This window comes from Takifugu rubripes, chromosome 5 (genome assembly GCF_901000725.2).
Source record: "Takifugu rubripes chromosome 5, fTakRub1.2, whole genome shotgun sequence".
NCBI lineage: Eukaryota > Metazoa > Chordata > Actinopteri > Tetraodontiformes > Tetraodontidae > Takifugu > Takifugu rubripes.
Window position 1 is genome coordinate 13,193,896 of NC_042289.1, and position 22,337 is coordinate 13,216,232.

The following is a 22,337-nucleotide window of genomic DNA, read 5'->3' on the forward strand; positions in this document are numbered from 1 at the left end:
TGAGCACTGTCGTGATCTCAGTAAAGATTATTTTAGTACAAACATAATTAGCAATGGGGACATGGCTCCTGATTTCTATCGTGACCCCGAAAGGAATAAAGCGGTTAAGAAGATGAGAATAAGAATAATTATCAATGACATGCTATAAGATCTCCATATGCAATATCAATAAAGCGATATACTTTTTGAAGTTAAAAACTACATTACCCAGCAGCGCTCGAAAGCATGTGACGCTTTTTGAGTACGCCGGATGTTAACGTACACATGTTGAACATGGAATGCCTAAAGCGGTACCGCTATTTAGACGATAAATACGGAAACAAATGTGCTATTTTACGAAATTTTCAAGAGTCCTTTTTCGCTATGAATCGTATGGTGTCGTTTCCCTGGACTGTAAGCAAATGCGATTTAAAGTCTGTAGCGAATATGTAATGACACATGTTGTCAAGATGTAAACTAACGTTATGTATAATTATTATGATTATGAGAAATTAAAATAGAAAGTGTATGTATTTTATGGGCTTGTTTTTATAAATGTTGCTTTAAAAAATTACATTTGTGGAATTTAATTTAATTTAAGGATGATGTATTTTTCAGTCCGTAGAAAAACACCTTGAATGCAACAAATCATCAGACCTCGTTTCGGAGATCTTGAAATGCGTAAGTTAACACGAACGCAAGCTCACTTTGTCATCCTCTAACACATCCCTGAATCGAAAGAAATGATGATTGTTGCATCTTTCCCCCTTCTGTCAGACATGTTTTCACTCTCTGTGCCAGAAGTTTCCACCCTCGGTCCAGTTCAGGAGGATGTTCCTCACTGAGCTCATCAGAAGGGTTGGTGGTTTTTACTTGGCCAAAGGTGCTACTATATATGGCACTATAGTATTCCTTAATTGCTTACAAGATAGTCCCAAAGGGTCTTGGTCAGCATGTCGTCATTAAATGCTAACTGTGGGAAGGGTTTTACTGCAAACTCATAATCAAGCTGTTCCTCTTCACGTTTGTGTGTCTCTACAGCTGGAGGCTGCAGGCTGTGATCCTCTGGACGAGCTGTATGACGCTCTGGCTGAAGTGGTTGGAACAGAAGACACAACTCAGTGTTACAAGAGTTATTTACTGGTACTTATTGATTTTGATTCTGCATACTCAGAGATTTCTCTGTGGAACTACTCTGTGTGTATATAAGTGACAGAGTTACATAGAGGAAATGAGTCCCACCAGTACTTGAGTGTAACCCCGATCAGACTGACATAAAACTGGAGCTTTTGTTCTGCAGCCCAGTGGTGATGCTGTTAGCTTGTTGGAAAATGTCGCGTTGATATCAGTTGGGACCACTGGCCTTGTGACCTGGGAGGCGGCTCTTTACTTGGCAGAGTGGGCTTTGGATCACCAAGAGATCTTCACAAACAGGTCTGCCTCTACTTGGAGGATTAGCACTTTATTCCTTTCTCTCTCTTAAACACAAGTTAGCCCCCCGCCCCCTCTCCTTTGTGGTTGCAGGACAGTTCTGGAGCTGGGCAGTGGCTTAGGACTGACTGGCATCACAGTCTGTCGCTACTGCCGTCCAAGCAGATACATCTTCAGTGACTGTCACCCTGGTGTCCTGCAGAGGCTGAGGACCAACATCAAGCTGAATGGACTGATGGAGGAGACGCCTTCACTGGTCAGTGTGGAGGAGTTAGACTGGATGGCGGTGACTGAGGAGCAGATAAAGCAGATAGAGGCCGACGTCATCATTGCCGCAGGTCTGACTTATTACATTCTCAGTTGATGTGAAGGAGCCATGAAACAAATAAGGAGAAAACATATTTATTTCTTTGTCCTTGCAGATGCTTATTTTACACCATGCATTGAATCTGATAGAGATTACAAATCTAAAGTAAAAGCATGAATCATCAGAAAGATAAGTTAATGTCACTATATTGTAGAACTGTTGAGACTTTAAAGAATGTAGATAAATTAATTTTACATGGAGTAATCAATAAGAGCAGGAATCATAAATACTTGTGTCTTCTACAGAGCAGTTTGCTTTGCTTTTTGTGACTTTCGCCCTCATGAGCTAATGTAGCTAAAAAGTCTAAGTGTCTTCTAAGATTAGTTTAAAACTTTTAATAATAATTCATTGTTGCAGATGTGGTTTATGATCCCGACATAGTCCCTAGTTTGATGAAGCTGCTATCAAACCTCCTGAGATGTTCCGCTCCTCAGGTCATCATCTGCTCCGCTGTCAGGAAGCAGGAGACATACGGCGGCTTCAAGCAGCAGCTCGGTATTTTGATTTAAACTCTGTTGCACTTGTGTTGCTAAATACGAGTCCATGTTTTAACTGTCCTGACTTGATGTTTTGATTGTGACAGAAAAGGCAGGAATCCAACATCATGTGATCACAGGAGCCGTCAGACATGTGTTCCCGTACCACCGGGCCTCCATTATAGAAATGATTCAACTGCACACCAAAGTTGTACAATAAAGATGTATTTACAAATATCAAGGTGTCCTTTGTACATTCACGATCTCGTAAAAAAAAAAAAACCTTTGGCAATGAAAAGTCAAATTAGAGGAGATGGTCTAGAGAAGGAGCCACCATGTGTGTCAGGGAGCAGCGATCAGAGGCAGAACCGTCTGGTCCCAGTTGTCGTCCCAACGCTGCTCTCTGCTGGTGCGCAGGTTCCTCCTGAACATGCCCAGTTTGCTCTGTGAACTTGGAAACTCTGATAGCAGAGACTAAAACACACACAAACACACACACACACAGTACAGTTCTATAAACAAGAGTTCCACACGAATAGACACGTCCTCAATGATTTACTACGATCTGTGTTTGACACCTTGAGCTGTTCTGCAAGTTCCTGGGAGTCCCTGAAGACCAGTCCGTTCTCCTCGTGCTTCACCAGTTCATGTAAACTAAAGAGAAGAGAAGAGGAAAGACATGAAGAACGCCAATAATCCCGTTTCTGCCTGGTCTACAACAGCAGCTCACCAGCTGAAGTGGATGGCACAGACGGGCAGGCAGCAGCCGAACATGTCCACCACCTTCATGGGCAGGTCCAGACCGCTGGACGACATGTGGAGACAAACGCCCAGATCGGCTGAACCTGCACGCACAATTAAACAATATAAAGAAAAAAACTTGAAAGGTCTGACAGCAATTAATCTCACCATGGATACAAGACCATGCAAAGATAGTCTGGTCGTTACATCTTTTATTCTGCCTTTCAAACCCAAACAGGAACAACCCCATTCTTACCCAGCAGGACGGGATAATCTTCGGCCTCCAGCCAGGGGGTGCAGATGTTGACATGCTGCAGATGCAGAGAAGCAATCTGCCTCCTGTAGTGTTCCTTCTGAGGACCCTTACCTGGAAACCGATGTGAAAGGGAGGCACATGAGCATATTCAGCTCTTCCCAAATTCAGGCACGTTGACAAAGTTTCACCTGTGATCACACAGACTAAAGACGGCAGCGAAGCTCCTCCTCTGATGAAGCCTTCGTACGCTGTCGAAAACAAGCACGTCTGAGTTCAGACAGGGACAACGCAGCAGCAGCACGTTTAGGACTTCTTGTACCTTCCAGCGCCTTCAGCAGAACCGAGAAATCTTCATCCTCTGAGCAGAGAGATTTGAGTATAAATATGAAGCAAGAATCACACTGGTGAAAAGCATGAACGGTTTTTAAAATGCACCACACAGAAGGACATTTCAAAGCAAAACCCCTCAGAACGAGTTTGAAATGTGCCGCCAACAAAGAGACACAGACGAGGCAGGACCCGCCTCACCCGTCCAACTGGTGCTGCTGATCAGCAGCGCTGGACGCTTCGTCCTCCGGGTCACGGCGTCATCCGTGAGGTCACGCGCCGTGAAGAGTGTTTTCTCTAAAGTCTCCTCCTCCTGCTCAGAGCTAGAGGAGGCAAAGCGGGCCAGTCAGAGCAGAACGTGCACTCCTAAACCTTAATTCCTCCTAAAGAGACGGGCAAAAGAGACGACAGCAGAACTCCTCACCTGCTGCTCTGGAACTGAGGATGTGTGTTGGCCAGCCTCAGGAAGAGCTCATGCTGCACCTCCAACGGCGTCTCCCTGAAGAAGGAGGCTGGTCTGTCGTACAAAGTTGTCGCCCTGCAAGCGTTGACCCACAATAAGTGACCTTTCCCCTCAGCTTTTCAGCCTTTTTACTGTTTCTGACAGGAGGTGGCAGCCAGGTTGGCTGAAACCTTAATGTGATCGTAGCAAAGAAACACCACCTGATGCCCCAGTTCTTTTGTAGGTCGTCCTTCATCGCCTTAGTAACACACAGGCTGTGAGTAGCCAGAGGGCCGAAGAAGTGCTCGTACCTGCAGACGACGGTAAATAATAAAAAAGGTATCACATTTAACAGTGTGTTTAAATAAGTGGATAAAACTTAGTGGATGGTAACTTAATAGTATAGTTTTTTCATAATTTCTTGATCTGGAAAAGAATATACACTGTTCCTCATGTGCGTTAATGAGTGAATATTAATAATTTTCAACACAGTTATTATTTTGAAGACAACTGTTTGTCTGAAGACATGATTTAAAGATGAGCACTTCGGGACTGACCACTTTGCCAGCCGGACCAGCGGGTGTCTCGGACCGTGGCTCAGGGCCATGATGGTGTAGCCGTAGTTATGCCAGTCGATGATGAGCCTGCTGCCACGTATGATGCACACAAACCAAGCCACTGAAATGCTGGGTAAGCCCGGAGGATTCTGGCGTGGGAGAGAGACATTTGCTTTTACCTAAAACGTGACAGAATCCGCCAGATGTTTACTCCAAACAGTGATGGCGGGAGCCGTCTCGTGCAACACTGTTGAGAGAAACGTTTAGGGTCATCGTTCCTCCAATACCTGCATGAGCAGATGAGACTGCAGCTCCATTCTCAACAGCACCGAGAGGAGCTGAAGACACTGAACAACCACCTTTGTGATGTAGACGAAAAGCTTTGGTCCTGATGAGACAACAACACGGTGATATCGGACATCCTCAGCCAATAGAGTCAAAAACTTTAACTTCAGTCATGTGCTGACACGCGCATGGACACAACTCCTGGATAGTAAATAATGCACCTGAATCATCAACATAAGTACAAGACAAACGCATCATTAATGCAGTTTTGACCTTTACAAAACTATTACCTGGAATGCCTTTGACTTCTGTAATGGGTACTATCTTTATTTTATCTTCTTTCAGGAGGTCTTCAGGTGGTTTTGTTTCTGTAAAAACAGTATTTAGAGACAGATCTCTAACATTTGAGGCGCAAATGGAGGCTGAACCCGTTTGCTGGGTTCTTCGAATATTGGTCGTCGAGGATTGTTTTAAGGTGCTTTATGTCCGCCTGTCTGTCAGGGGACAGATACATGTATGATCCGGGACAGACTTACCCACAAACCCGACAAAAGTGACGCTAAAGCCGTGTTTGCTGAGGGACAAGGAGTGATAGCGCATCCGAGGGCTACGGCCGATGTCGCCCAGCACCAGGACGCACACTCGCCGGTTCGTCCCCCCGTTCCGCTGGCGCAACCTCCGCAACGAGAGCGACGCCATCCCGATGAGGCCGAGCAGGACCACAGTCGCCCGTGATACGGCTGGACCAGCGCCATAAAACACAGCGACAATTACGGCGATGACAGCGAAGACGAGCAGGACGCCGCCGGGCGCCGCCATCTTTGTTTGGAAGGTTCTGATGACGTGTCTCAGAGAAGGGGGAGGGGCTTCGGCCTTAAAGGGGTCACGCGCCGTTTAACCTGGACAGGCGTCAACCCAATAATCGCTAATCAATAATCAATAAAGGAGGAATCCAAAAATGTCGTCGCCTGCCTTTCAATGGCGACCAAAAACCAACACACGTGTTTATATGGTAGTTTAAACAATCCCCCATCGGCAACGTGCACATTTATATCTCACTTAGTGTCACAATTTGTGCACGATTGATCAGAATGATCACATTGTAGATCACTATATAATTTTTGCAGAAGAAAATAAACAAAGACCTTCTTTACTATCCATTGTATTCAGTTCTGACATTTTAGTGGGGGTCATGGTAAAGGCGTGTGCGCCTGCGCGCTGATGGCCTAACTGCAGCGTGCGCGCACCCGGACCAGCGGGACCAGTGCAGATAACAAACGTGCACGCGCGGTGGTGCTGACCTGAAACTCGCTAGGTGTGATCCGTGCTGGAGAGGAATTCCTGTTTTTTGGGGCGGAACATAAAAGGAGCAGCAGGAGCTCCAGGAGCTGCAGGAGCTCCAGGAGCTGCAGGAGCAGCAGGAGCTGCAGGAGCAGCAGGAGCAGCAGGAGCAGCAGGAGCTCCAGGAGCAGCAGGAGCTCCAGGAGCAGCAGGAGCAGCAGGAGCTCCAGGAGCTGCAGGAGCAGCAGGAGCTACAGGAGCAGCAGGAGCTCCAGGAGCTACAGGAGCAGCAGGAGCTCCAGGAGCTGCAGGAGCAGCAGGAGCTCCAGGAGCTGCAGGAGCAGCAGGAGCTCCAGGAGCAGCAGGAGTTCCAGGAGTTGCAGGAGCTGCAGGAGTTGCAGGAGCAGCAGGAGCAGCAGGAGTTGCAGGAGCTCCAGGAGCTGCAGGAGCAGCAGGAGCAGCAGGAGCTCCAGGAGCAGCAGGAGCTCCAGGAGCAGCAGGAGCAGCAGGAGCTCCAGGAGCTGCAGGAGCAGCAGGAGCTACAGGAGCAGCAGGAGCTCCAGGAGCTGCAGGAGCAGCAGGAGCTCCAGGAGCTCCAGGAGCTGCAGGAGCAGCAGGAGCTCCAGGAGCAGCAGGAGTTCCAGGAGTTGCAGGAGCTGCAGGAGCTGCAGGAGTTGCAGGAGCAGCAGGAGTTGCAGGAGCTCCAGGAGCAGCAGGAGCAGCAGGAGCTGCAGGAGCAGCAGGAGCTCCAGGAGCAGCAGGAGCAGCAGGAGCCCCCCTGCAGGCTCCAGAACCTTAACTCTAAACACAGCTCCAGGCTTAATTTTGAAACATTTTTAGATCTTCAAGTAAATATTGGTTTTAGTGAAACTCTTTGCTCTTAACTTAGTAAAAAATAAACATTGTCTATACATTATTGTTATTTGAACATCTTTTAACAAGGGATGAGCGGCTGAGACTTGTCCTCAGGCGTGAGGCGTTAAGGTCGTTTGTCTTTGGTGGCCCTGCGGCCCCTGGACTGTCCTGGTCCCCCGCCCGAGGACAGCTGTCTCCAGGCTCCGAACATTAATAAATATGTTGCTTTGAATGCAGGAAGTTGTCCTGTCACAGTTTTGGCAGCGGGGGCCATCTCCATAGCCTCCCTCATCCTGGTCCTGCCCTCGCACCTCCTCCTCCCCCTCTCCCTCGCTCTCCTCCCCCACCTATCCCCCTCCTCCCCCACTTCCTTTTCCTCGTCCTCGTCCTCGTCCTCCTCCAGCAGGCTGCCTTTACCCGGGTGAGGACATGCGGGCAGCGGGGCACCAGGTGGCCGCGGCGCTGCTTCTGTTCGCGGCGGTGTTCGGGACGCGAGCGGAGGTGATCGATGACATCCTGGGCAGCCTCACCGATGCTGTGTCCTTCCTGGAGCGGGAGCGGGAGCAGGTCAACCTGGACGGTCTGGTCGGCTTCATCATGCTGCAGGGTTGGTAAACACTTTCAGGGCTAAGAAACGGGAGGGGTGGCGTCGTTCCTGCTGCAGGAGCGTGAATAACATCAGTATTAGTGCTTGTTTCTGGGTGGTGGGTTCAGGGTGGATTGATATACATTTACATTATCGCTAATCAGCACTTTGCTTGTTTTGTTGTAGAAGTTTTCATGGGAATCCATTAAAGCCCGTCGGTTTTCACCAATGTGAGATTTTTTTTTAAAGTGAATTATTTAGGCTGGTTTTAATTTGACATTTAAAAAAAACAAGAAGAATCCAGAGAAAACTAAAGTCGGCTTTCTGGTGCGCAAACATGCGGATGAAGGTTTGGGTGTTTGTTTACAGATGGTGGCGTCAGAAAAATTAATGAACTAATAAAACAATGACTGTTGTTGCGCTGTGACGTTTGCATGGAAACAATACAATCATCTCGTTAATTGTGAATGTGCATTATGCTGCCCCTAAATGTCGTATACATCCAACTGCTACTGCAGAAAACTTCAATTCCTTTTCTATTTTCCACATCTGGCTCACGGGAGCAGAAGTTTCATTCAGAAAGCACAGAATGTCCTTATGCAGCGATCTCCTTCAGCTCCAGTGAGATGATTCTAAGTGTCCCGGGTCCTAGTCACAGTCTTCTCCCACCTGGACGGGTTCAAACGTCTCCCAAAGGAGACACTGTGACCATAGACCCACCTGATTCTGATGACGACACAGCCAAAAACAGGGCGGTGAGGTATCGTTTCTCACCTACCCTGATTTTTCTGGGTTTCAGCTGTTCTGAAGGATGCAGTTCAGACCTGGCCTCACAGTGACCCGGTCAGCTGGGCTCAGAGGGCCACCACAGTGGCTTTAATCAGACGCCTGGACCGAAGCACCGTCAAGGCCATGGATGCGATCAAGCAAAGTGACCCGCAGTACTTCAGAGGTGAGAAAGATGACCGACTTTATTCCAAAGTTGCGACACCTCTGTTTCTGACAGCCCACATTTTAGGGATATTCATTGATAACATGTCCTTGGTAGCCATTATTCTCTCTCACCGCCCGTCTGTGTCATTTAGAGTTTGAGCCTCTGCTGTCGTGGGGCTTCTGGGTGATTCCCCACGAGTGGACCTCAACAGATGTCAGCCTCTTCTATTCCAACACCAGGAAAACAGAATGTTTCGACGAGCAACGCGGAGATAAGTGCATGAAACTGCTGCTGGGAACCTGGTATGAACACGTAACGCCATCTAGTGGCGATACTGGGAAGTGCAAGTGGAATGTCATCCTCATTTATGTTGGAAAGTTTATGTCTCTCGTGAGACAACCCATGCCGCTGTCATATTATATTATTGTTTTAAAGTGAAACAGGAGCTGTGTTTTCTGTCTGTATGTGTCTGCAGGAAGGTCAATGGGACCCCCTGCATTGCCACCAAGTCCTGTCTGGACACCATGACTAACCTTGGATGCCGGGACTACTCCCTGTCCCACCAGCTGCTCTACTTCCTCATCGGAAAAATGGTGAGAGAAATAAGAGAGGTTTTTTTTGTCACAATATCAGGATAAAAGGCCCCCATTTCATACAGCCGGACTCTCCAAGCCGATGATCGGTTGTGATTTCCCCAACAGAAAGGCTGCACCAGCATGCTGAAGGGATACGCTCGAGCCTCCCAAGCCAACATGACTGAGCGCGGCTACGAGAGGATCTACTGCTCCAACATGATGAAGATCAACCAGGACATCTTCAGAGACAGTCTGAAAGAGACCAGGATCGACATTTTCATGGAAAACAGTGAGAAAATCCTTTCAAAACTGACACAAGGATGTGAAATGTGAACGAAGGCCCGTGGCCAGTGACTCCGCTGCTGTCTCTCCAGTCTTATTTTGTGGACTGGCTGGTTTCTCCGACTTCTTCAAGCCTGACTGGCTGCAGTGGATCATCCAACGGCAGGACAAGGACTTAGGCTGCTTCGGGCGAGACGGTGAGTGTGGCAACAACCATCGCATCCAAAGCCCTTCGAGGAAGCTGCTCACACACATCCCACCACCTCAGCGCACTGAGACGTTGCTCATGTTTCCTCAGAGAACATCACGTCTCTGATGGCCGTGGAGAAGCTGCTGGAGCAGCCACATCCTTCCCCCAGCAGGGTGAAGAGGAGGGAGAAAGTACTTCCAGGTCAGCTTTTCTCGTCCGCAACGCTAAAACAAATCTGCCTCCTGACGAAAGCTGATCTGATTCACCTCTGAACACCTTTCAGACGGCTGCTCCAGTCACACCACGTCAGTCGCCGTCGGGACTCTGGGGGGATTCTTGGGCTTCTACCTGACAGAACAGGACATAACGAAGAGGCCGCTCTCCTGAACGCCTGCAGAGAAACGGTGCAGAACTGTGCGAAACATCAAGATCTGGTGGAACACATTTATCTCTTCATTGCTTGATCTCTTGAAGCCTTTTAAAAATGTAGTTAGCTTAGAATATATGCACAGGTCTTTTCTGCAGAACGCAGCTTTAATGAGACGATAGTTATTGATTATTAAAGGCCTGATGAGAATCTTTGACTAAAATGTTCACAGTAATAACAGATCATTTCTTTTCTCTAAAATAAAATCTTTATTTGGTCGACAATTACCGTACATTAAGTCTGTTGGATACAAAAGTGAAAGTGTCAGAAAGCAGCTGGAATAATATGTGAGATAAAATAATAACCAACCAATAAAACGGACGTCCATCTTATGAAGCGGTGTTCTTATTTAACAGAACAAAATACAAGCTTCGTCTGTCGCCGTGCCGATGTCACTCCTTCCTGCCGGTCACCTCGTAGAGGAGGGACAGAAGTTTGCGAGCCTCATAGGCGACGGTGTTTTTGCCGATGTGAATGCGACTCTCTTCCAGAGGATGCTCGATGAGGGCGGGGACCGTTTTACCGAACACTGACAACCAAAAGAGTCGTGAAAGAGTTAATGCTCCTGTCAGCAAGGAGGAAACCGATGGGAACGGTTTGGGAATGGTAATGGTGCCACCTAGTGGCAGAAACACGGAAGCGTGACAAGAATAGGGGGCAACGTGTCCAAAAGGTGGTTTCATGGTTTCATGGTTAGGTGTGTGTGTGTGGCAGCGACTCACCCTCACACTGCTCCAGGAACTGAATACACTCCTTTATCACCGAGTCCACCGGCTCCACCATGTGTTTGGCCATATTCTCCAACAGAGAGAGAAGACAGCGCTTGGCGTAAAACCACGTGTCCGTCCCCAGCTACACGCCGAAGATGGTGTGAAATAAATCAAAATTAGATCTCCACAGCACGCAGGCAAGACCTTTAGATTACAATCAAACCTGTTTGCGTTGTGCAAATTGAGCTTTTAGGAAGGTGAGCTGTCATTTGTGGTTCGGTGTAGTAAAAGAGAAGAAAGAGTCTGACCTTGTTGTTGTAAGGCTCCAGGCTCTTTATCACACGAGAGATGCCAAACTCATAGTTCCCCTTGGCGCAGTACAGTGTCCTTAAAAGCATAAATGATACTTGACAGGAGAACAGCACAGTTCATGATTCCTCCTAACTGATGCTGTCAAAACAGCTAAAACATGACATGATGATTTTAGCTCCATAGAGGTCCTGGAGAAGAAAGCCTGAGGAGCAAAGCAGGACAAGACTCAGGTTGTCTGGCAGGAACTCACCCAATGACCAGATTCACGATGCAGTGGTGGAAGACCTTCTTGTTGGGGTCATCGTTGGAGATCTGCTCCTCCTCTTTCTCAATCTTCTTCATCAGCTCCTCAGCCTGGACCATCGGGAGGCAGTGAGGAAAGAGCAGAAGAGTCTTTTCAGGAGTGACAGGAGTGACCACACAGGTGCGCAGGGAGAAGTACGATAACCATCTCATCATTAGTGATGCATCCTAACAGCTCACCTGGGCATTGTTGCTGGTCATGATGTGAGAAACACAGAGGTTAGCCAGGACCACAGCGCTCACGTTGAGAATCTACAGAGAAACACACACATGAGTAGGATGACCGCCTGCATGAAAGTGATCGCACAGACCATAGCTGCTCCCCAGATGTGGTTGTGTCCTCCAGTGTTTGATTTGAAGCGCATGGAAAGTGAAGACCTTGCACATCATTACAAGTGTGTAACCCCACTGCAACCGAACACAGAAACCCTCAGAATCAGAGATGAGGAGCGAGACCAGAAGAAGGGCGGTCAAACATGCGAGGGACACGGCAGAGAAAGTGATGGTTCTTGGTTTTACCGAGGGTTTGCTCCTGCAAGGACACTCCTGAATACTACACTGCTCCACCTGAACACAGTCAACACCAGCGTCTGACCTCAGGCTCAGTCATGAAGAGGACTTTCTCTAGAACGGAGCCGTCCACACTCACATTATCGTAGTGCTTCTTGACGATGGGCTCGTAGAAGCTGATGGCCTTCTTGTATTTGTTCTGCATGAAGAGCACGTGAGCGATGTTCAGCCTCAAGGTGTCGTCCTCACACCAGACCTCCAACGACTTGTGGAAGATCTTCTCCACCATCTGGTAGTTCTCCCGGTTCCAGTAGATCTTGGCCTGGGCCATCAGGACCACAATGTACCTGATCCAGACCAGTAAGAGCATGAGCATTGATGGTTTCCACTGCTTTGTGATCTTCTGATCATCTTTCCTCTTTAATGTTTGTGTGCACTTCTCACTTCTCCAGCATTTGGTTGTACTCCTGCACAGCTTTCTTCTGTGCTTCCTCATCCCGAGTCTGCATTTGGACCTGAGACGGAACAGATAAAATCACTCAGCCTAAATGAATCTGCTGACTCAGCAGAGGAACGGACTTATTCATGTGTGGATCAGTTCACAGGAAACACCAACCAAGACGAAACAACAGTGTGAAACGGACAGAAGGGAAGAGCTCCACCTGCTTGGCCAGCTTCCGGAGCTGCTCCGTCAGTTTGCCGCACATGTCATCGAGCTTCCTAAAGGCCTGAAACACAATCAGACAGAGGGTTTACACAACTTTTGTTGAATTCTGTCTCTAGTGATTGACGTCCAAATATAATTATTTAAATAGGCAGAGTAGAAAACCCTGGAGAGGTTGATGCAATCCTAATATTGGTGATTAAAAGTACATTTTTAAATATCACAATACCTCCTCTGGGGTCGTCTGACTCATTAACAAGGCGTCCAGAAACTCGTAAATATACTGGAATAAAAAGAAAAACAGCAGGTGAACAACGGTGTGACCACGTGTCCCTACCAAATTACCATTCAAACGTCAGCGATGGAATTCAATCCTGATGACGTATCCTACCGGTGTGAGGAATTTGTAGGTAAGATGTGCGTTCTCGGCCAGGACGTCAGCAGCCAGGTCAAAGTACTGACAGGAGGAGAAAGAGATGAAACCCAACTGTGGCCCAAATCTCTTTTTAATGAAAGCGCCTGAGTTTGCAGCACCGGAGCCAAATCTTTACAGCAGTTTGTGTCTACCTGAGCCTCCCTGTTCAGTGAAAACACCTCCTCCTCCTCCTCCTCTCTCTCTTTACTTATTAAATAAAAGCCATCTGCTCAAACCTGCTGTGATCACAGAATTGTGAGTTAACCAGGTTGTCGGCGAGTTCAGTGCTGCCGCCAACGGTACTGAGGAGCGGGAGGAGTCGTACCTCGTATTTGCAGTAGAGCAGCAGCAGGTTTGCAAAGGTGACGGGGGGGAAGGAGGGCTGCTGCAGCAGGAAGGCCAACTTCTCAAAACCCTCGGATGGTTTTGTGTCCATGTTCAGCAGAGCCTGGTTGTGGAGAGTCACTGGATCCAGCTCCTAAACACACCCTCTTTAATGAATGTGATTTTAATGGAGCACACAAAAGCTGCACTACACACATGTGCACGCACATGCACGCGCACACAGAAGCCTCAATGGCAGAGGCAAGACTGGACCGCGCAGATGGAAACCTCACGCCAACATCTCCACCCCAATATTCTATTAATTGCTTTTTTCTCCAGGCAGGGCAGGTGCAGGCAGCGTGGAGATAAAGAGACTCCAGGTGCACGTGTGCACACACACACACACATGCACGGGACAGAGGGAAAGATGAATGGGTACGTACTTGCTCTGATCTGGGTGGCATGTCTGTCAAAGCCTCCTGAGCTGTTTTTACTTGAAAAAGAGGCAAAGACAGCAGCGATTTTATTATGAGATGAGCCCACTGGCTAACAATAATAATAACAACACATGTGTCAGGTCCACTGTTTGGCTTCTTTCTCTTCCTTATTTAAGTGTTTGAGGGAGCTCGGAGGCACCAAGTTACATCCTCACCGTTCTTCAGCTGATATTCGATGGCAGCTTTAAGGTTCAGGGCTTCGATGAGAGCCGTCTGCTGCAGCTCCAGAGTGTTGCCCACGCTGTGGAAGTCCACCCCCTCCGACGTCATCCCCACACTCAGTTCTAGCATGTAAGAAAGAGACATAGGCAACAACCAGATAACACAAAACAGACACCCTTCACAGATCATACCCGGATGTTCCTTGATGCCTCGGTTTTTGATGTCTTCCACGTGTTTTAGGGCCTGAGGGTACATTTTCAGGCTGTAGTGACATAAGGCGATGTTGTAGGACAGTGCTAACAGAGACAAAAACAGTTTGCTCATCAGCTACGTGAATTTATTTCCATTAAAACATAGAAATCCAACCAAGAAGATTCAGTTGGAGTATTCTGAGAAGCCTTTTTTCATGTATGTAAAATAATATTTCAGATTAATGATTTCTGTATGATTCCCAACAATAAAATACATGTGGGCTTTTAATAATAATGCAGCATTTATCCTGTGATTTTGTGTTTTTTTTAGTGAATGACTCCACAAAAAGGCCTCCCTGGAGCCAAAGGCTCAGGTGTCAGCAACCGCTGCGCTAGCATAGCAACAACTGAACAGCATAGCAACCAGAGTGCAAGAAGGACCTTTACAGACAGGTACCTGGCACATATCCCAGCACCTGCATGGCAGAGGTGAACTTCTTGCAGGCGTCCTCGTACTTGCCGTCCTGGTAAAGCAAACAGCCCATGTTGTAGATGTAGTCGGGGTCATCTTGAGGGAGTTGCTCCAGCAACGACTGTATACAGACGGGTGGACACCAGAAAATCCATTCATTCGTACCAGCACTGAGCTGCAGACAACTCACACAAACTAATTTAATATTAGAATTGATAGATAAAAAGAGATAGATGGAAACCTTAGCAGCAGAGTTATCCTGCTCACAATATTTGATGCAGGCTTGAAGCTTGAGCATCTGCCAGAAAGACAGAGATAAAAAGCTCTTTAATAAACTCTTTATAACAACATCAGTGGGGTGTACGAGTGACCTGGAACCTTGGTGTGACTGCTGGTGTTGTCGAGAGCAAAGGAAGCCTTGGTGGCCTCAGGATAGGCGCCGGCTTTGTACAGGGACTGGGCGTAATAGACCTTGTAGTCCTCCACCTCTGGATGTAGCTGTGTGAGCTGCTCGTAACATTCTGCAGAGGCGCCGAAATCCTGGATGTGATAATAACAGTAACCCAGCAGAGACAAGGCTGCCCTGGACTGGAGCACATGGAAGCACACAGGATGAATACTGTTGGTACCGGGAGGCCATTTAGAAGGTGCTAGTTTTACAGAGAGCTCTGATATTCTGGCTCTATTTTGCACATATATATCAGACAAACCTTTGGGTGCTTTTGAAGTTGTACTGTTAGAATCTGAATTGCGTCCACATACTGGCTTTCTTTAATCTAGAAGACACAAGAATGAATTGAGATGGTCTTTTATAAGGCGGAGGGCGTCTTGTGCATTTTTAAAGGATTCCAAACACATAATCTTACACATGATTTTTGTTATCGCTGTGAGGTGAAACAAATTATTTGATACAGACAACACATTTCAGAACTACACGCCAGCTATATTAAAGAAAACTCATGCTGACGTTCCCATAATTGTAAAGGGACGACGACAGTGTGCTAAAACGTTAACATTTGACGTCGTGTTTCAGTTCTCTGAAAGATGCTCGTTTAGCTAAACTGGTGCACAAGCTAACACAGGACTTAGTTACAAGTAAACGTTCTTACCAGTTTAAAGATCGTGGCTGTGTACTCTCCCTCCTTTATAGCGGTCATTATTTGACAGACTTTACAGAGGGCTTTTTGGACTTGAAATATATGGTAAAACTAGAAGCAATTATTAGTACTGAGTAGCTGAACGGTGGCTAGCCGCTGCTAGCACCAGCTTGGCGCTGTTTCTTAGCAACGGAGAAACCGGAAATCAAAATGTTGACGGACGTCTGCAGAAACCAATCACCTATTAGCTCAGAAATCTATCTCTCTATCTATCTATCTATCTATCTATCTATCTATCTATCTATCTATCTATCTATCTATCTATCTATCTATCTATCTATCTATCTATCTATCTATCTATCTATCTATCTATCTATCTACCTTTAATACAGGATATAATATACCGGTATATATATATTATTTTTATATTCCATGTGTTTTATTTTGTTGTTTTGTTTTGACCGAAATGTTTCTTTAACATCATTTAAGGGTGAAACTAAACAGAAGTGATCGGCCGCAATTCAAACGAACACCCATTTCCCTTTAAAATACAAATCAGAGGCAAGCACAAACAGATTAAACTCTAATTGTGATCTCATCTTTAATGATGCAGAAATGTATTTACCGGTAGTTCAGGAAGAACACACACACACACACACACACACACACACACACACACACACACAGTGGGCAGAATTGTAGAAATGAACCTGGTGGAGGTGCTGGAGCGTTGCCTAAGATAAACCACACTCCAGAGCAGCTGACCACCCAGTTTCCATAATGGCAGGGAAGGTTTTTTCTCTGAATGTGTGTGTTATTTTGTGAGAATGGGCCGTGAGAGTGTGTATTTTTGGTTTGTGTGTCTGCATGTGTTTGCATGCTTCTCCTGTTGGGCGTGTGTCTCTCTTCTCCCTCCACTTCTGCACTTCTGCAGGTCTGTTTCTGTCTTGTGTTTGAACTGCTCGGACTCGTTGCTGCAGGGAGCTACAAAGCTACAGGTATTAAATTTGCTTTCTTTAGAGTGTTTTAATGCCTTGCATGTCCTCTGAATTTAAAAAGCAGAAATGCTGAAATCATCATATAAGTAGTTAGTGAATGGAATCTTAAAAATGAAAAAACAGTGCAGTTGAATACAAATATTATTTTTAGAACATTTTAGTAGACCGTTTATGGTTGATTCTCCCTCATTTTTCCACTCCTTTTTACAAGTGTTGAGAAAATTATTACATTTTCTACATTTATTGAATTTATTTATTTATTGAAAAAAGAACACAGAAATATCGGGGCAATTTCTTGTTGATTGCATGTGTGGTGCTGGACTGAATATGTGCATGTGTATAATTACACATCCCAAAACACACTACATTGTGTTTTAGTTAACATTTTTTTAATCAACCTCTGAGGTGCAGATGAAGAAAATGCATCAGTGACACAGATGCACAGTTGCTGTTGCTTTTGTATTATATTGAGTTCAAGCCTTCAAATGATCAGCAGCTCTCCAACAAGTGAAATTAAAAAGGGTGTGTGTAATTTCGATGTGTCAGACGTGCCTCTGCAGCTTCCCCTCTCGCCCCTCTGGAAGAGCAGACTGTGGATCAGCTGCTTTAACATGATTTAGCTTCAGCAAATCTGCTCCTCACTTTAAAATGGAGACGTTAGCATGCAGCACGCATGCACCTTGTGTCTGTCTATACGGTTTTTCTCATAAATAAATGCGGACAGGAATAAATCACCGTTTATTTATGGAGTCTGTTATTGACATCCTGGCTCTGTGTATCATCCACCTTTTTCTTCCAGGTGCTGCCGGGATCATGAACCCTAAACTTCCTGTTTGGCTGCTGCTCTTAATGGCCGTTGGCACGGTTACGGTGTTGGCCCAGCGGAGACGCCCCACAGAGGCCAGGGATACCTGGAACTACAGGGATGGCTGTGAGCACCCAGATTACTCTCTGTTTACTCTGGGTCAAAGGTCAAGTTCAGGGCTGATGTCAAAGTGAGAAGTGAAAGACGACGCTGCAACTGCGCTGCTCAGAGAAACCTGACCAATCTTTAAATGCTGCAGACGACGACGGGGAAATCTGCTGTTCCAAAGGAGTCGTCGGTTTGTGAATCTGGCAAAAATGGTCAGAGGAAACTGAGCAGCTACGAAAAAAGCAAAAATATGAGTGGTGGGGAAATGAGTGGTGGAAAAAGATTTAAAAATTGGATTAATCCTTATTCTCTCGGTTCAAATCAGATGTTTCACCAGTTCGCTGTGTTAATGTGGAAACCAACAGAGTAACATCAAATCACTGTCTTTGGCCCAGCTGAGCGGGTGAACATGCGCGGCGTGGCCAACCTGACTCAGGTTCTGGACAACTGGAAGTTCGACATCATGAGCCAGGTGAAAGGAATCCTGCAGAACGACCACCAGTCGGTTCTCCCAGACTACGCCAGGTACCAGCAGCTCCAGGATTGCATGGTGTCGCGATCTTCTCTGGATTCCTCCTCTGTTATTTATATCAAATCCCAGTTATGTGGTACAGTTTTCCAGTATAGAAATAGAGCAGAGTGCAATAATGTTCGTGCAGAGGGAGATTAAACATGCCTGATGTTTTAAAAAAAAACACCATTGGGTAAATGAAAGAGTGAAGGGAAATACTGGCGGGCGGACTATCCGCTAACCTGTGGCAGGAAGCAGAAATTGCCAGTTTTCCTTGTGGGAAAACTCCTTCCTGTTTCCATCCTGCAGCACAAGATTGTTGCTATTTTGACTTTTAAACTGCAGCTTCTCCCTCAGTTTCCTCCTCGGCGTCAGCCGCAGAGCAAACCAGCCACATGCAGTAACCTCCTCTATGTATTTCCAGCACGAAGGTTAACCCGAATTCTTGTGGGTCAAACTGACCATCCCAACCGTTTTATTCCACCCTTGATAATTATTCTGTTGGTCTTCTGGAGGCTGCTGAACTCAGCAGAGTCTCATCGGTATCAAATGATCATAATTCATGTCCCTCTTGATCAGGATCCAGCCACTGTCTGAGGCTCTAGACGACCTCTACAAGGAGTTCAACGCTCTCAAAGCTCACCTGGGGGACCTCACGGAGAAGTTCTCTGCCATCGAAACTTTCATCGACGACGTGAAGGCCAACCGTGTCAACGCCAACGCCAACGCCTCCCCCAATCCTCCGGTTCCAGCGGTCGTCCCCAGACAGTCCGGGCGGAGGGTGTTGAAGAAGGTCACCTCCTCCTCCTCCCCCTCCTAACTGGCCAATCATGTCCTCTAATTCTCATCTGCTTCTTTTCTTTGACATTTCTATTTTTGCTTTCCAAGTGTTCTGACACGACCTGATGTCCTGAAGCCAATCTGATCCGATAGATGCTGATAAACCAAAAATCAGCTCTGTCTCTGACACCAAATGTAAGAACAATTAACAGCTTATTGGATCAAGCGTCAAATTTGAACCAACCTCTATCTTGAGCAACACGACACTGAGCTCTGTCAGAACCAAATTGCTACTTTTCCTTCTTCCTTTGTGTATTTTTTTTTTTTACTGCTGCCTCATTTATGCTTCGAATAAATTACCTTTAAGCAAGTCTATTTGTTATGAGAACCACATATTTTAAACTGTTTTCATGTCCACATGCGGCCCATCACAGCTGCTGGGGAGACTTTATCTTTATGACCCTGACAGTAGCTGTTTTCCTAAATCTGGAGCCAAAGTTCTGTCAGTCAGTTTTGCAAGTCCGCTTGTTTCCAACAGGGGGCGCAACTCCCTCTCAGCGTGAGGTGGAGTTTAGGAAGGATGGATGATTGACAGTGTGGTTGAGGCATCAATAGCCCCCCCCCATCCGGTGTTAGGCTGCAGTATCGGCCACAGACCTGATGAATTAAGACCTCTAAGAGCGGGTCAGGTGTGTTTGTCTGAGGTTTGAACTGTTTTTAATACCTATCTCTCCTCACGTTTTATGTTTCTGATCAGAAATATAAAAATATGAAACATTAAATAAAACCCCTCTCAGATTTGAAATCCAAAACCTACACACACACACACACACACACACACGTACACACACACACACACGGACCAAGTGTGTAATCTGAGTTTGTTCTCAGCTGCGGCTCACTGAACTAAATCACACAGAGCGACAGCAGATGAGGCGACGCCGTGACGGAGCCTCCATCACGTTTATTTTACCAGCTACGGTGAACCCGAGACCCAAGGAAAGTCAGATTTCATTTTTCAGGGTGGAGCTGTAGTCAGATAGCAACATGACCTCTAGTAACCTGGACGTGAACAAAAGCTAATAATTGTCTTTTTCTTCTTCAGTACAACCAGAAATAAATCACGCAAATGCAGCCAGGACAGGACACACGTGGGTTGGGACGGTGGGAGGAACCCACAGGAAATCAATCCCAGAACCTTCCTGCTCTAAAACCACCATGCTTGGCCACAAAGACAGCCGTCCGTTTGATCCAGAGTCCCGTGGTTCCAGGCAGCAACGTGTCGGATTTCCCAGTTCGCCGGTTGTAAAGCCTGTGATGAATCCTGCGAACCTGCGAGCTGAACGTGCACGCTGTGATTGTTGGTCACGTTAGATGTGTCCGCCTCACCGGACCGGTTCTCCGCTGGGTTCTGTCCTCATGTGTTCTGTCTCAGAGGTGAACTCGGATCAATAACGCATGTCATGCTTTCTGGCGTCAGCGAGCTAATTTAATTCTGATGTTATGAATGAAGGAGACTGCTGGAAACACTGGTTGGGGTCAAAGCTGTTCCTCTTCTCATCTGCATCTCCTCAGGCCATTTAACCATCTCGCCCTCTCCTCCCTCCTCTCATCCGTGGTGCCGCTGACCTCTGACCTCTCGCTGGACAGACAAACATATGTCACGTATGTAATGTCAGCGTCCACCAATCAGAGGTGGCGATCGATCTGACAGCACATCCCTCGCTCCTCTTGACCTGAAGGTCAACGGGGGGGCAGTAATTCCAGGAAATTGCAGCGCTGCACATCAGAGCGTCCTCACGCTAATGAATTCACCTTCAATCACTTGACTAAACACTTAAACACTAGAAGAGACTCAATAAAAACACGCGTTTAAGGGTAAATTTGAGTTTCTATAGTAGTAAAAGGAGGTGGGTCCCCTTCCCTTACTGCAGCCTGCCACCAGGGGGCGATCTACCGCTGCTTAATGTCATCTTACAGCAGGTTAGCATGCTAATTTTGGCGCAAACCACAGAAGGAAAACACAATTTTATTTTAAAGGAATTCTGATAAAAAACTTTGAAGAGTAGTGGTGTATTTCCTTATGGGTGGGATGTTTTCATGTGTTGAAGCTGCTGTGTTTTTCCTAGCGCGACAGGTATGATGTTTATCTTTTAATAACGCTAACAATGGCGGAGGACTTGATTGGCCCGTATTCATAATGATAAATATTGCTGCGGTAAAAAGGTTCCTTCCTACAACCATCCGTCTTCCGGCGCCTCCTGTCCTGCTGATGATCTATGCAGGTTTTTGAAATTGGCTGTGGAGCAGCACTTTCCCAGCCTCACCTCTCTGCTCAAAGGGGAGATTGCGTCGTTTTTTTCTGGTGATGTGACTTCATGGAGCCGACTGCGTTTCCAGAACGCTTCCGCTAGTCAATAAAATAAACAGATCGAGCTGATGGTGAGATTCTTTACAGCTCCTGGAAAGACTTAAAAACACAGGCAGGTGAAAAATGAGGGCAAACTTTAATAAAGTCTGGCAGGCCGATATCGCAGGGGAGGTTTATTTTTCAGGAGGAGGCTCAAATCAACACAAACTACTCAGTTTTGTCATCTGCTCTGGATTTCTGAAGGAATCGTGAGCACTTTAGATCATAAACCTCACCTGTTGGCCCGAAATAAAGACGTTTCCTGCCATTTCCTGTGGACATCTGATGCTACAGTAAACTGGAAACCCAGTCACAGACTTTCACCCTGTTTCTGATCAACAGACCCTGTTGGAGAGTGAGGGCACCGTGGTTCTGGACTCATTTAACTCAGCAGAAGGGCTGATCCAAGGAGCTGTCTTCCCTTTGTATAAAGATCTAAATGTGTGGCAGATGGAAGCTGGGAGAACTGTTGCTCCCCCTACTGATGATAAAGAGCCTCTGACAGTTAACGGGCAATTTTCATTTCAAGAGTGTGTAAATGACTTTAATAGATGGAATTGAACACAGTTGGCTTCGATTTTATTCCAGATTAAGATGGGAACTGTCGTGATCTGTTGAATCCACTCGGACATCCTGACAGATCAGAGGCAGAATCACAGCACATGAAACCAAAATGTGCAGAAAATAACTGAGCGTTGACCTTAAAAAGAAAAGGGATTCACTTAAAATGGAAACTCCTAAAATCTAGAGGAAAACCCTGAGTAGACATTTATCAGCACAAACCAATTGGAAAAATTGGAACAAAGGAATTCCGATTTAATTTGTACTGGAAGACGGGGACTCATCAAACACCAGATACGTTGCTCGGCAGCTTGCACTGGTTTCCTGCGAAGCCCATTAAATCCACACATTTTGCAGGCGCAGGGGTGCTGCAGGACAAAGCCGCCTGCCTCGTTTGTTCTGTCATCTGCTCTCGCCGCTCCGCTACATAATGAGCATCTTCATGTTGCTTAAAGCCCGATGACTCTTCTGATCTGGAACAAGGAAAGACAAGACACCGCTCGCCAGCGACCCCCT

At 46.6% G+C, this 22,337-nt stretch overlaps 5 protein-coding genes across 7 annotated transcripts; 3 read left to right on the plus strand and 2 right to left on the minus strand.

The window, feature by feature from the left end:
* Nucleotides 1–214: 214 nt before the first annotated feature.
* Nucleotides 215–2,490, plus strand: eef2kmt (eukaryotic elongation factor 2 lysine methyltransferase). 2 transcript variants are annotated; one of them, XM_029836511.1, is made up of 8 exons: nt 222–393; nt 598–660; nt 757–837; nt 1,021–1,122; nt 1,280–1,413; nt 1,504–1,748; nt 2,135–2,272; nt 2,361–2,490. In XM_029836511.1, the coding sequence occupies exons 1-8, from the start codon at nt 265–267 to the stop codon at nt 2,471–2,473; spliced, it is 1,005 nt and encodes a 334-aa protein (XP_029692371.1). In that variant the 5' UTR covers nt 222–264; the 3' UTR covers nt 2,474–2,490. The 2 variants fall into 2 exon arrangements, with proteins under 2 accessions (XP_029692372.1, XP_029692371.1); XM_029836512.1 differs by lacking the exon at nt 2,361–2,490 and having other exon boundaries at nt 215–393; nt 1,833–2,267.
* On the minus strand, nt 2,463–5,728 carry alg1 (ALG1 chitobiosyldiphosphodolichol beta-mannosyltransferase). The gene is made up of 13 exons (XM_029836510.1): nt 5,398–5,728; nt 5,152–5,229; nt 4,864–4,964; nt 4,577–4,725; nt 4,241–4,330; nt 4,002–4,115; nt 3,779–3,900; nt 3,570–3,608; nt 3,439–3,498; nt 3,251–3,361; nt 2,984–3,098; nt 2,832–2,907; nt 2,463–2,727 (listed from the first exon to the last, which is right to left on the minus strand). The coding sequence occupies exons 1-13, from the start codon at nt 5,678–5,680 to the stop codon at nt 2,596–2,598; spliced, it is 1,470 nt and encodes a 489-aa protein (XP_029692370.1). The 5' UTR covers nt 5,681–5,728; the 3' UTR covers nt 2,463–2,595.
* A 1,613-nt stretch (nt 5,729–7,341) lies between these two features.
* Nucleotides 7,342–10,215, plus strand: c5h16orf89 (chromosome 5 C16orf89 homolog). The gene is made up of 8 exons (XM_003964969.3): nt 7,342–7,604; nt 8,383–8,535; nt 8,669–8,819; nt 8,993–9,110; nt 9,219–9,381; nt 9,467–9,571; nt 9,673–9,765; nt 9,848–10,215. Exons 1-8 carry the CDS (start codon nt 7,427–7,429, stop codon nt 9,949–9,951), a joined length of 1,065 nt encoding a protein of 354 aa, XP_003965018.1. The 5' UTR covers nt 7,342–7,426; the 3' UTR covers nt 9,952–10,215.
* ift70 (intraflagellar transport 70) lies at nt 10,181–15,846 on the minus strand. Of its 2 annotated transcripts, XM_011604308.2 has the most exons (20): nt 15,661–15,846; nt 15,262–15,327; nt 14,930–15,139; nt 14,793–14,849; nt 14,537–14,672; nt 14,080–14,184; nt 13,882–14,010; nt 13,673–13,722; nt 13,231–13,383; nt 12,882–12,947; nt 12,720–12,773; nt 12,489–12,554; nt 12,271–12,341; nt 11,966–12,173; nt 11,836–11,883; nt 11,497–11,568; nt 11,264–11,367; nt 11,010–11,088; nt 10,714–10,843; nt 10,181–10,520 (listed from the first exon to the last, which is right to left on the minus strand). In XM_011604308.2, exons 1-20 carry the CDS (start codon nt 15,706–15,708, stop codon nt 10,384–10,386), a joined length of 1,989 nt encoding a protein of 662 aa, XP_011602610.1. In that variant the 5' UTR covers nt 15,709–15,846; the 3' UTR covers nt 10,181–10,383. The 2 variants fall into 2 exon arrangements, with proteins under 2 accessions (XP_011602610.1, XP_011602611.1); XM_011604309.2 differs by lacking the exon at nt 11,836–11,883.
* Nucleotides 15,847–16,380: 534 nt separating this feature from the next.
* LOC115249993 (uncharacterized) lies at nt 16,381–19,221 on the plus strand. Its single transcript, XM_029836723.1, has 4 exons — nt 16,381–16,646; nt 17,446–17,577; nt 17,955–18,084; nt 18,650–19,221. The coding sequence occupies exons 1-4, from the start codon at nt 16,526–16,528 to the stop codon at nt 18,888–18,890; spliced, it is 624 nt and encodes a 207-aa protein (XP_029692583.1). The 5' UTR covers nt 16,381–16,525; the 3' UTR covers nt 18,891–19,221.
* Nucleotides 19,222–22,337: the final 3,116 nt, after the last annotated feature.

What these genes read in the sequence shown, in the direction of transcription:
- eef2kmt (XM_029836511.1), top strand. Translation starts at nt 265, where the DNA reads ATGTTGAACATGGAATGCCTAAAGCGGTACCGCTATTTAGACGATAAA. An exon ending in TGGTGTCGTTTCCCTGGACT is followed by an intron (nt 394 to 597) that starts GTAAGCAAATGC and finishes TGTATTTTTCAG; the next exon opens with TCCGTAGAAAAACACCTTGA. An exon ending in GTTACAAGAGTTATTTACTG is followed by an intron (nt 1,123 to 1,279) that starts GTACTTATTGAT and finishes TTTGTTCTGCAG; the next exon opens with CCCAGTGGTGATGCTGTTAG.
- alg1 (XM_029836510.1), bottom strand. Translation starts at nt 5,680, where the DNA reads ATGGCGGCGCCCGGCGGCGTCCTGCTCGTCTTCGCTGTCATCGCCGTA. An exon ending in CAAAAGAACTGGGGCATCAG is followed by an intron (nt 4,116 to 4,240) that starts GTGGTGTTTCTT and finishes CAACGCTTGCAG; the next exon opens with GGCGACAACTTTGTACGACA. An exon ending in TCTGCTGAAGGCGCTGGAAG is followed by an intron (nt 3,499 to 3,569) that starts GTACAAGAAGTC and finishes TGTTTTCGACAG; the next exon opens with CGTACGAAGGCTTCATCAGA.
- c5h16orf89 (XM_003964969.3), top strand. Translation starts at nt 7,427, where the DNA reads ATGCGGGCAGCGGGGCACCAGGTGGCCGCGGCGCTGCTTCTGTTCGCG. An exon ending in CGGCTTCATCATGCTGCAGG is followed by an intron (nt 7,605 to 8,382) that starts GTTGGTAAACAC and finishes TCTGGGTTTCAG; the next exon opens with CTGTTCTGAAGGATGCAGTT. An exon ending in TGACCCGCAGTACTTCAGAG is followed by an intron (nt 8,536 to 8,668) that starts GTGAGAAAGATG and finishes TGTGTCATTTAG; the next exon opens with AGTTTGAGCCTCTGCTGTCG.
- ift70 (XM_011604308.2), bottom strand. Translation starts at nt 15,708, where the DNA reads ATGACCGCTATAAAGGAGGGAGAGTACACAGCCACGATCTTTAAACTG. An exon ending in TCCGGAAGCTGGCCAAGCAG is followed by an intron (nt 12,342 to 12,488) that starts GTGGAGCTCTTC and finishes GTTCCGTCTCAG; the next exon opens with GTCCAAATGCAGACTCGGGA. An exon ending in TGACCAGCAACAATGCCCAG is followed by an intron (nt 11,368 to 11,496) that starts GTGAGCTGTTAG and finishes CCGATGGTCCAG; the next exon opens with GCTGAGGAGCTGATGAAGAA.
- LOC115249993 (XM_029836723.1), top strand. Translation starts at nt 16,526, where the DNA reads ATGCTTCTCCTGTTGGGCGTGTGTCTCTCTTCTCCCTCCACTTCTGCA. An exon ending in CTGGAACTACAGGGATGGCT is followed by an intron (nt 17,578 to 17,954) that starts GTGAGCACCCAG and finishes TCTTTGGCCCAG; the next exon opens with CTGAGCGGGTGAACATGCGC. An exon ending in GTTCTCCCAGACTACGCCAG is followed by an intron (nt 18,085 to 18,649) that starts GTACCAGCAGCT and finishes CCTCTTGATCAG; the next exon opens with GATCCAGCCACTGTCTGAGG.